Genomic DNA, 12,506 nt, shown 5'->3' on the forward strand with positions numbered 1-12,506 from the left:
GCAGTTTTGCAACACATGCTTGGGAATGTGCTCCAAAGAAGCTTTTAGCACTAAGAGCTTCTTAGCTAATCTGGGAAACGTGGCCTATGTTGGTTCGTGAAAAGTAAAATGGCCGAGGCGGCCTTGCAATTATGATGTTGGCAAATGGTGTTTGCATTGTTTCACCGCGTTAGTCAAGAGGATCTGTTGGCAGATAGTACGCGTCCATAATTAACTGGTAAAAGGCACGTCTGATATGTTGTCTGACAGCGCTAAGAGCTTATTAGCTAATCTGGGAAACGTGGCCTATGTTGCTTCGTGAAAAGTAAAATGGCCGACGAAACGTGGCCTCTGTTGGTTTGTGAAAAGTACAATGGCCGACGCGGCCGTGCAATTATGATGTTGGCAAATGTTATTTGCGGTGTTTCACCGCGTTAGTCAAGAGGATCTGTTGGCAGATAGTACGCGTTCATAATTAAATGGTAAAAAGCACGTCTGATATGTGTTCTGACAGTCGTAGCATTTATTAATTTAAGTAATTGTTTAGCTGTTAGATTCGGCGGGGAGGGAGGTGGTGAGGTGAAATTAAATTAAGTGATGTACAGCTGTGGTGCATGCATTCGGGATGTTGAAAGAAGGCCAGTCGATTTTAAAATGTTGTTTGAAGAACTTATGGTCAAAAAGTCCTAATTGTTAATGATTTAGTGTGCTTTTCGCGTAAGAGTAATGGGATGAATGCATTGGGTGAATGCTAGCTTGTAATGTATTTATCAAGAATGAAACAATCGCGCTAATTTAAGACAACCGCTCTGAAAGAATCGGGGAATAACTGTTTATTTTTCAGATTAATTGAAGCGTTGTGGAGGCCGGTGGTGGTTTATTATTATGCTATGTGACTTAATGAAACCATTATCCCTCTCTGTCTGTTTGAGGTGTGATGTTGGCCGTGTTTATATGTGCTTAATGTACTCACTGTAATTAATGTAAAAGCAGACACTGATAATTTAATGTGATTTGTGTCCAATGATTGGAGATGGAGAACGCTTTAATTTGTAAAATGTACAGAAAGCAGGCAACTATGCAAATATTTTGTATTTAAATGAACAATGTGTTGGTCACTTGTTTGACCCACACACATGTACATGTATATTGCCATGTCAGTGGGTTCTGCTCCACATTGTCAGCGTTTGAGAGATTAATTAAATACATGTCAATTAATGGAATAATCATGTGATGCAAATGTGACTTACATTGAGTTTAAAAAACAGTCATCACTATTCATTGTATTAAAGTATAAATGAAAACAGATGATAAAAGTAGCAGTGGTTGGCATCTCACGTCAGTGGCAGCTGATTTGAATGTATTGTGGGTGTCCTAAGAAACTAATTGCTTTCATGTTGATAAGGATTTGGCTTCTAATGTAGTAATATTATAAAACAATCACATAAGAAGTGAAAGTGAAATTTGTTATGAAAAATTATATTATACAAAACACTTAGAAATCATAAAAAGTGATGTGTAGCATAAATGTACTGTTGTGAGCCATTTTATAATGAATGCTAATTGATAATCAATTATACTAAAAAATTGATAATGAATGTTTATTATTTTAAATGTATGTTGAAAATTGTTAAAAAAAAATTGTATTTCTGAAATATTTTGAATGGTTGAAGTAGTATTATCTTACTTGAATTAATACAGCTGGAGGAACACTTTTGACCATATTTATATTAATAGTATATCTGACTTTTGATAGTGCATGCAGATGTGTAATAAATGTGATAATGTGGTTCAGAGTTTCTAAAAGTAGAATGGGAGGCAGAGCCTTCAGTTATCAGGCCCCTCTCTGTGGAACCAGCTGCCAGTTTGGCTTCAGGAAGCAGACACCCTCTCTACCTTTAATATTATGTTTAAAACTTCTCAAATGATTTTATGTCCATGTGACATTATTGTGGTTATTAACTTGTTTCCCTGTTCCAACAGTTATCCTTTGAATGGTGTTATGGTGTGTGTCCCCCCCCCCCCCCTCTTTTCTGTCTTCTCAAACCCCAGCTGGTCGAGGCGGATGGCCACCCTTCCTGAGTCTGGTTCTGCCAGAGGTTTCTTCCTGTTAAAGGGAGTCGTTCCTTTCCACAGTCCCTCAGGCTCAGGACGGGAGATTGGACTGAAGACAAGTTTCAGTGCAATCTGTTGGTTTCCTTAGTTAGGATATTATTTTTGAATTGGCTCTATATGAATTAATTGGATTATTTTTAAATGAATGGATTTCATTGGTTTATGATGACAATGAATTGAACTCCATTTGGCTTAAATTGGACTACATTATTTTAGTGCCTTGAGATGACTATTGTAATTTGGTGCTATATAAATGAAATTGAATAGAATTGAACGTGTGGGTTCGAGATTGTGTTATTTTGCTTTCACTTGTATCATGATATTTCTTTGTTTTCCAGATTTGAATTTGCAAGCAATTGTTGAGAGGTAAGCACATGAATGATAATGTGGGAGTATTTTATAGAAACTTACTGACTTATAGCAGTTGGGGTCTTTGACATTACATCCTGGTACATGATCTTCTGCATCAAAATTGCCAGACATGAATAAATGGAAATTTACAGAACTGCTGAGTCTGGTTCTGCCAGAGGTTTCTTCCTGTTAAAAGGGAGTCGTTCCTTTCCACAGTCCCTCAGGCTCAGGATGGGAGATTGGACTGAAGACAAGTTTCAGTGCAATCTGTTGGTTTCCTTAGCAATGATATTATTTTTGAATTGGCTCTATAAGAATTAATTGGATTATTTTTAAATAGGATTTTATTGGATTATGATTACAATGAATTGAACTTCAATTGGCTTGAATTGAACCACATCATTTAAGTGCCTTGAGATGACATTTGTAATTTGGTGCTATATAAATGAAACTGAATAGAATTGAATGTGTGGGTTCTAGATTGTGTTGTTTTGCTTTCACTTGTATCATGATATTTCTTTGTTTTCCAGATTTGAAATCGCAACCGATTGTTGGAAAGGTAAGCACATGAATGATAATGTGGGTGAATTTTATAGAAACTTACTGACTTGTAGCAGTTGGGGTCTTTGACAGTACATCCTGGTGCATGATATTCTGCATCAAAATTGCCAGACATGAATAAATGGAAATTTACAGAACTGGTGTGTGTCTATTATTTTGTATGAGACAATACTTGTTTAAGATTATTATTATTATGTATCATTCAGGCTTACGTGAGTTGCATCTTTTTTTTTTCGTTTTGCATTTATTTTGGCAATATGATCTTCAAACTATTCCAACTTTATTATGACATTTTCACATTTGTTTAATGTTTATTAATATAGAGACAGAAGGAAATGAGTGGCACATGTCTCAACCAACAGTTTCCATTACTGATATGTTTTAACTTTGTGTTCCAGATGCCACGTCCCAGCAAACGGTCTTTGGCCTCCAGAAATAATCGGGGTGCTGCTGCAGCCAAGGAGCCCTCTGAGGGGGTTAGAAACATCACTATTTTGGTTCACAAGTATTATGATTGTGTGTGTTTGGGAAATATGTTATCCTGTGGAATGCTAATGATCAAAAAGTCATGCCAGCCAACATCTGACTTTTGCAGGAGTTTCCTACCTTAACTTTCTCTCCCTTAGTGCTCAGAATTGGTCATTTCTTTGACTACATTTCCAAATTCTTAGAACATTGTGATGAATATTGAGATAACTTTAACATTTTTCCATCATGGTGTTAAAGAAGGAGAAAAGTGTCAACTTAGTCAGGAACATTCCTCGTGAATAAGAAGCTGTGGCCAATACATACCATGTGTTTTGCAAAGGTTGTAGCACTGTCTTTACGGTAGGGTGTAGTGGGAAATATTAGTAAAGGCTCAATTCAAATGAGCTGTGAAAGAGCCTCCTTATTTTGTATTAAAGTTTCTATTTTCACAACATAAATTAGGCAGTTATGAAATATGTGCATTCCTATATCAAAAAACGTGGAGATTACTAGTGATAAATTGATTGCAGTGGTGCTGTATCAGATGATAAAGGAAATGTGTTACATTACAACTTATTGTTTGTTCTGTGTGTTGCAGATTCCCTGTGCCAAAGAGGGGTTGCTGGATGGTGCCGAGGCTGGGCGTCCTCGTATAAAAAAAGCCAAAACATTCCCCCTTCCCCAAATGTCAAAATCCCCAATCAAGGCATCTGAGGCAAACTTGTGCAATGAACTGTCAAAAAACCTGTGCAAAAACCTGTCAAAAAACCTGTGCAATGAACCCTTGAAAAACCAAAAGCCAAATTCTCAAACTGTATCTACTGACTGTGCAGTTGATTTTCCAGAGATATCTGTGCTGATGGGGTCGTTTCATCAAGGTCATTTCCAGTTTGGAAACGTTCGCAACAAGCAGTGTGGTGCCATCAGTCTGACAGCAGTTCTGAAGAGCAAGACCAAGAACGTGTGGACCTGGAACACCAGAGATCTGGATGATGTGTTGATTAAAGGAACTGTTATTTACAGGTCGATGAGTGCACAGGGAAAAATAAATGATAGTGTGGCACGCCGTGGTTACATTTCTGTGTCTGAACTGCCTACACAACAGCGAATGTGGAATTGTAATTTTGCAATAAACTTTGCTGAATCTTACACTGGCTTTGTCAATATTGATGATTATGACCATGCTTTGCAGGATGTGGCCATGCCTTTTGATGAAGCACTACAGCGAGCACTGTATGGTAATGATGCATGTTTGTTGACAGTTTGTGCTAGTACATGCGCTATAATTAATGAAGGTGGAAGATTTGCCTTTGTGGATTCACATGCAAGTGCAAGGTTTAACCAGCAAGGTGAGAATGCTAGTTGTGTTGTATACATTAGCTCTGTACAGTCTCTGGTTAGCTTTGTGTATGATTATGCACGATCGTTTCACGTAAGGACACCGAGCTTTGAAGTGACAGGAGTGAAAGTGGTAAGCAACATCCGTTCTGACACACGAGCACAGATGACCGAGCCATCGTCCAGTCACGTCACAACTACTTCACACATCCGCCCGCTGTACAGCAAAGTGGTTACAGGTGAGCACAAAGTCTGCAAGCAGCAGTCCTCTATTGGTAATGGTTGTAACCGTTCAACAGAGACGAGATCATACATGAACGAGGCAGCTCCTGGTGACGTAGGTGCAACAAGTCCAACACTCAGCCGCCCCCTGTACAGCAAAGTGGTAACAGGTGAACGCAAAGTCTGCAAGCAGCAGTCCTCTCGTGGTGGGCCGACAAAGGTTACTCAGAACATAAACAATGTTAATGAAACGGCAAGTTCCGTTCACGTGAATGCCGATCTTGATGTCATTGTGAGCAATGTGACAATTGCCAAGCAGCCTTTCAAACCACTGACCCGTCAAGACCGCGATGACTTGTGCAAAAAATTAGGACTGTCAAATGAAAATGCTGACAAAGATCAAATAATAGCTGACGTGGATGATATGGGGTGTCCTTGCAACATTAAAAGCATAAAACCAGATGGAAACTGTTTTTTTCGTTGTCTGGCCTTCAGTGTTTGTCACGATGAGGAGAAACATTTGAAAATAAGACGGGCTGTTGTACGACACCTTCAGAACAACAGTGGTAAATTTGTACAGTATTTAAGAAATGAATATACATCTGTGCAGGACTATGTCACAAAATCAAGGATTTACTACTGTGGGACCTGGGCAAAGGAGATCGACATATTTGCTGCCGCCGATTTATTCCAAACTACTATCTTCACCTTAAATGATAGGAGATGGAACATGCACAGACCTACTGTACAACCATGCATTCAGAACTGTATATATTTAAATCACACTGCCAATCATTATGAGGTTGTAACATGTGTCAAAAACAGGAATACACAGAGTCCTTGTGCCGGAACATGCCAGTCTATCGGTGATGGACAGTTAAGACCCCAGCGGAAGAGAAAGTTCACTGAGTCAGACAAGAAAGCAGAAAAAGAACGTCTACGATGCAGTGACATCAATGTGAAGAAACGAAAAATTGAGACTGAAAAGACAAAATATAATGAATATGAGTGCATTAGGGATTCCAAACGTGAGACATCTCGTAAACATTTTCATAAGAACAGCAAAAATTCTGAATTTCGGAAAAAGAAAAGTGATTATTTCAACAAAAACTATGAAAGCAATGTGCAGTTCAAGGCACGTAAACTTGCACAGCGTAAAAAGAAATATGACACTGTTCCAAATTTTAAAAAATTAATGTGTGATTCCTCAAAAAACACTTATCGGACAAACACAATATTTCAACATAAAGTCCGTGATTATAGTCATACGAAATACAAGACGAACATCGTGTTTCAAAATAAAGTTCGTGATTATAGTCATACAAAGTACAAGAGCGACATCGTGTTTCAAAAGAAGGTCAACGACAATAGCAAGACAAAATATCATGAATGTGATGATATTCGCGAAAATAAAATTAAGAGTAGCTGTGACATGTATGCAAATATGAGAAAGAAGCAACAAGACATTGAATTTGTCATTGATCAGTTTCGTCAAGACGTAAGCCGTGGTCCTGAATACGTATGCTCTGTTTGTCATCGCTTACTTTTCAGGAAACAAGTGATAGAGTGTAAAATATGTCATTATGAAAGCAAAAGACCAGAGGTTGCTGCACTGGCTAAGCGGTGTATAACATTGCAATATTTACATGTTTGTGATACTGAATGTAAGCAGGAATGTCATTTGTCTGATAGTCCTTTTAGCAAATTATGGGTTTGCCATTGCTGCCATAAAAAAATGCTTAGAGGAAAACTACCAGAAGAGAGTGTCACCAACAACATGTATTTGGATGAAATTCCACCTGAGCTGAAATGTCTGAACTCTTTGGAGGAACATCTCATTGCTCGTCATATTCCCTTCATGAAGCTGCTGTGTTTGCCCCGAGGACGCCAAAGAGCTTGCCATGGTCCATGTGTCTCTGTACCTGTTCATAACAGTAGCGTGACAAATATTCTTCCAAGGAACGAATGTGATGACAAAATGATAAGAGTCAAACTCAAACGCAAGTTGACATACAAAGGTCATTATGAGTACATGTATGTCCACACTGATCGTGTAAGGAATGCACTGAGGTATTTGATCGCAAACAATAAGTGGTATGATGATGTGATTTTTAATGATGAATGGGTAAACACTCTGAATGGAAGTGATCAATGCGAGGCAAATGAGGACACCGAAGAGCTACCCGCTAACAGTGATGATGAAAATAACCTTGAAGAGCAAGCAGAGGAGGAACTGACCTACATTAAAGACCAGGGTGGCCTCTTGTCAGACACATCATTGCAACCTGTCAATCTGGGTTCAGAGATCATTGATCAGAATTTCCAGGATATACTGAGCGTGGCACCAGCTGAAGGCAACAGTCCTGTTCGGTTGCTATCTGATAAAACCAACGAGGCCAAATGCTTTCCTGTTCTGTTTCCATTGGGTGGACCTACATTCCATGATGAAAGGGAATCAAAAATAACTCTGTCACGTTACCTGAACTGTCGCATTCTCAACGCTGATGGACGTTTTGGTCGCAACACAGACTACATTTTTTATGCACAATACATGTCAGAAGTGTATCAAGTCATATCTGGTGTATCAGTGGCAATGCGCAAAGGTGGTGGCAAATCATCTCTGAAAGAAGCATCAGACCTGTTGTTGAACTCAGATTCACTAAGTAAAATATTACGAAATGATGAAGGGTACAAGTTCTTGCGAGGAATTCGTGGAACCCCACCTTACTGGATGTCAGTACAGAAAGATTTGTTCAGTATGATTCGACAACTGTCAATTCCAACGTTTTTCATAAGCATGTCAAGTGCCGATCTGAGATGGCCCGAAATGCTTGGTTCTCTTTTGAGGTTGGAAGGAAAAGAAACACCTGTGGAGGATCTTGACTGGTCTGACAAATGTGCACTGATTGGAAGAAATCCAGTTACTGCAGCAAGAATGTTTGATCATCGATGGCATTGTTTTCTTCGTGATGTAATCATGTCACCAGCTGAACCCATAGGGAAAATAAAGGACTACTTCTATCGAGTTGAATTCCAACAGCGTGGTTCTCCTCATGTTCACTGTCTGTTTTGGGTGGAAAATGCACCAAAGATTGATAAAGACAGTGATGCCGATGTGGTAACTTTCATAGACCGATACATTTCATGTGAGATTCCACCAGAGTCTGATGCAGAGCTTCATGAGGTTGTGAACAGTGTTCAAAAACATAGCACCAAACACTCAAAAACATGCCGTAAGAAAAATACAGTGTGTCGATTCAATTTCCCACGACCTCCATCAAGCCGTACTTTCTTTACAAGAAGTGGGAACTCAGAGGACTTGAGTGGAAAAGATGACAATACCAATGCCAATGCAATCATAAAGAAAGTGAAAACAGCCCTGGACAATCCTGACTTGAATTATGATACAGTTGATGCTTTTTTTGAGTCTCTTGGGATACATCAAGGCCTGTTTGAGAGAGCATACAACATATGTTCCAAAAAGAAAAGCATTGTCCTCAAGCGAAATCCTTCTGAAATTTGGGTGAACCAGTACAATAAAGACTTACTGCGTGCTTGGCAAGGAAACATGGACATTCAGTTTGTCACCGATGCCTTTTCTGTTGTGGTCTACATACTGTCATACATCACAAAAGCAGAGCAAGAAATGGGTTTGCTGTTACAGCGTGCACAGAATGAGGCGAGGAATGGCAATCTTGATGCAAAAGCTGCGTTCAAACAGCTCGGCAGTGTCTACCTGCACAACAGAGAAGTTTCAGCTCAAGAGGCAGTGTATAGATTGACACGTATGCACTTAAAGGAATGTTCTCGTGAAGAACAGTTTATTCCTGTCGGTGAAAATCCTGTTAGAATGAGTTTGCCTTTGCATGTGCTCCAAGCTAAAGCTCAGCTCCAACAGTCTGATGATGATAGTAGCATTTGGATGACTAATGTGGTGGAACGGTACAAGAGCAGACCTCGATCAGCAGAAATGGAGGAGTTATGCCTTGCCAGCTTTTGCTCTCAATACAGAGTTATTTCAAAGTCTGAGGGTTCACAACAAAGAGAATCACATGACATAATCCAACTCAACAACAACCGTGGCTTCATCAGAAAAAGGACCAGAACACAGCCTGCTGTCGTGAGGTATCCCAGGTTTTCACCAACAAAAAATCCGGAAAAGTACTTTCATTCATTGCTGCAGCTGTTTTTGCCCTTTTATGAAGACTCGCACCTCAAACCACCTCAGTTTGATACATACGAACAGTTTTACACAAGTGGTGCGGTGAAATGTGGCACTGACATTGAAAAAGTGCAATCAATTGTGGACTCCAATAAAGCTTTATTTGAAAAAGAAAGCGATGAGATTGACAAAGCCAAAGAACTGCTGGATAACGACATTGATTTAGAAGACGCTTGGGCTCAGATATGTCCGGAAACAGAAAAGGAACGTCTCAGTTGTTTGGATATCATGAAACATAAAGCTGTAGATGATGAAGAAGGCAGTGATGATGTTTGTGATCTTATTCCCGACCTGACAGCAAACCCAAAGACAACATGCACTTTGGAAACTAATCACATGACAATGCCCCGAGAGGCTGCACTAGGTTTATTGCGAACATTGAATGAAGAACAGGCAGCAATATTTTATGCTGTTCGTCAGTGGTGTCTGCAGATACTCTTTGGACAGAATCCTGAACCGTTGCGATTGTTCATTACTGGTGGAGCAGGAACAGGTAAATCCCATTTGATCAAAGCCATCCACTACGAATCTACACGACTGCTGTCACAAATTGCTGACAATCCAGAGGATCTGACTGTGCTTCTAACAGCACCCACTGGTGTGGCTGCATATAACATTGGTGCTGCAACTATTCACAATACATTCTCCATTGGTGCAAATGTTAAACTGCCTTATCAACCTCTTGGTGATGAGAAGGTCAATACTTTAAGGATGAAAATGCGAAACTTGCACATTTTGATCATTGATGAAGTGTCTATGGTTGACCATCGTCTTTTGGCCTATGTTCATGGCAGACTACGTCAAATCAAACAGACTGGGGATTATTCTTTGTTTGGAAATGTTTCCCTGATTTGTGTGGGTGACTTCTTTCAGTTGAGACCTGTTAAAGGCACACCTCTTTTTTCTGACAACACAGAAGTCAACATGTGGGACAACAACTTTGAGGTTGCAGAGCTTACTGAAGTTTTGAGGCAAGAAAATGCAGATTTTGCGGAGATACTGAATCGCCTCAGAGTTCGTAAAAAGAATGAATGTCTCAGTGCCCGTGATGTCCTTGCATTAAAGCAATGTGAAACTGGTGAAGACTCCACAGACATTCACATATATGCTACAAATGCAGAGGTTGATAAATACAATATTACCAGATTACAAGAACATTGCCCAGATGTAATCAGCATAGATGCCCAAGATTTTACACGGAGTCCCAAAACTGGAAGAATGGAACCAAAATTAGGCTTCCATACAAAGGTTTTCAACTCATGCTTGCCAAGGTGTGTGTCATTGGGCATTGGAGCAAAGGTGATGTTGAAGAAAAATATAGACGTGTCTGACGGCCTTGTCAATGGTGTGTGTGGTACGGTTGTGGAAATTATTAATGGTGAAGATGAGGATGACATTCCTATTGCTATCCATATTGAGTTTGAAGACCCTAATGTTGGAAAGATGCAGAGGTCGAAATCCAAACGAAGTTCTGAACGCTCTACAATTGTGGAGGTACAAGAGGATCAAGTATCAAATGCTGGTGGAATACGAAGGCAATTTCCTCTCACCCTGGCTTGGGCAATGACAGTACATAAGTGCCAAGGCCTTACTGTGGACAGAGCTGTTGTATCACTCAACAAAATCTTTGCTGCAGGGCAAGCATATGTTGCATTGAGTCGGGTGAGAACTCTTGATGGACTGATTATTGAGGACTTCAAAGAAGCAGCTATATTTTGTGATGACAAAGTAGACACAGCCATGAAAAGCTTGCCAAAGTTCAACTTTAAAAGTATTGGTTCAGCTGACATCGATCCGGTCTGCACAATTGCACTCCACAATGTACAGAGTTTGAATGCTCACTTTGACGACGTGCGATCCCACAAAACCCTCATGAAAGCTGACTGTATTTGCTTAACAGAAACATGGCTCAATGCAGACAGCAAAGACCAACCACAACTACCGGGATATGTCTTTAATCACAATCCAAGACAGAACTGTTACGATGACTCTGACACAGTTTTTACAGCATTGAAACATCAGCAAAGAGGAGGAGTTGGTTTGTATTATTCAGACAACATTGATGTGCAGGTGTCAATTCCAACGAGATGCAACTTGGAATGTTTGTATTTCCATATATCTCATGTAAATTTGACTGCTGTTGTTTTGTACAGGCCAAGTTCCTACAAGATTGACATGTTTCGACAGCAGTTATCACAGGTCGTCTTTGAACTTGAGAAGCATGCAGGGAGGAAGGTGATCATGGGAGACTTCAATGAGGATGTCTTTGTTTCGTCTACTGTGGCAAAATTCCTGGAACAACATGGATACACTCAACATGTCCAAGCAGCTACAACAGAAAGAGGTACGTTAATAGATCATGTGTACTGTAAAGATGTAGGAGATGTTGTTGTCGATGTTGTACAGACATACTACAGTTTCCATGAAGCAATTCTTATCTCACTGTTGTAATATTTGTGTTTGCAATGTGAATTATCCACCATTATATGTTTTGTAGATGTTCCGTCCGCTATTTGGGGTTTGGGGGGGTCGCAAGGAGGGAGCGATATACAGGACGGCTCCTTGCAGGGAGTGGGAGGGTATGTAATCTATTTTCCAAAAGAAGTTTTGTGTTTTGGAGACCAGGGCTGGTTAGCATGCTTCCAAACAAAAGAAAAAAATAATGTGAGTGTCTGTCTGATATTTTGTGATCGCCGCAAGTGCAACCTAAGCTATCACAGCTACTTAGTAACTTTCTCCCTCTCTTTCAGTTCATCATTGACAGATTAGTTGGCCCACAATTATGTTCATGCTTTTGGAGTGGGTTACTGCCTTTTATATCTTAACAGATCTTAACAAGTGGGTCCATTCAAGACAGTCATTTTACTCTTAGTTTATTTTTAGTCACTGCCCCATAGTCGCTGCACTTGCACTTTACCTCCTGTAGTGACTACACTTGCATCAACTAGCCCTGGTCTCCAGATAAAAGTATATTGAACAATATCTAGGTGAAAATGTCATTTTTTGTCTCGATAAATAAATTATATGCTCAGTCAGCTCATTTGAAGCCATTGAATCATTAGGCCTATCTAATAATAACGTGAATGTAAGGAGTTTTAAAAATGTGTTTTATCCATTATAGTTCCTGGCTTATTTAAGATTTTGATCAATATGCTGTGTGCTCTTTTTAAAACATAAGTTATTTCTTTAAAATGAAAAAGCCATACATATTATAAAAGTTTGAGACACAACCTTAAACCAAACTTCTTTT

At 39.6% G+C, this 12,506-nt stretch overlaps 1 protein-coding gene and 1 long non-coding RNA gene across 2 annotated transcripts; both read left to right on the forward strand.

Moving 5' to 3' along the window:
• Positions 1-2,861: 2,861 nt before the first annotated feature.
• On the forward strand, positions 2,862-4,563 carry LOC140319942 (uncharacterized). The gene is made up of 3 exons (XR_011917992.1): positions 2,862-3,004; positions 3,405-3,482; positions 4,073-4,563. It is a non-coding gene; the product is annotated as an uncharacterized lncRNA (long non-coding RNA).
• Positions 4,564-6,478: 1,915 nt separating this feature from the next.
• Positions 6,479-12,025, forward strand: LOC140319901 (uncharacterized). The gene is made up of 4 exons (XM_072397674.1): positions 6,479-11,013; positions 11,410-11,600; positions 11,754-11,835; positions 12,007-12,025. The coding sequence occupies exons 1-4, from the start codon at positions 6,479-6,481 to the stop codon at positions 12,023-12,025; spliced, it is 4,827 nt and encodes a 1,608-aa protein (XP_072253775.1).
• The last annotated feature ends 481 nt before the right edge of the window (positions 12,026-12,506 follow it).

This window comes from Leuresthes tenuis, unplaced genomic scaffold (genome assembly GCF_036924035.1).
Source record: "Leuresthes tenuis unplaced genomic scaffold, fLeuTen1.0.hap1 SCAF_12, whole genome shotgun sequence".
NCBI lineage: Eukaryota > Metazoa > Chordata > Actinopteri > Atheriniformes > Atherinopsidae > Leuresthes > Leuresthes tenuis.

Bases quoted from the DNA above. Each gene is read 5' to 3' on its own strand.
- LOC140319901 (XM_072397674.1), top strand. From the start codon at position 6,479: ATGAGAAAGAAGCAACAAGACATTGAATTTGTCATTGATCAGTTTCGT. The intron at 11,014-11,409 runs GTTCAACTTTAA...TGTTTTGTACAG, and splicing joins GCCATGAAAAGCTTGCCAAA to GCCAAGTTCCTACAAGATTG. The intron at 11,601-11,753 runs GTACGTTAATAG...TATGTTTTGTAG, and splicing joins AGCAGCTACAACAGAAAGAG to ATGTTCCGTCCGCTATTTGG.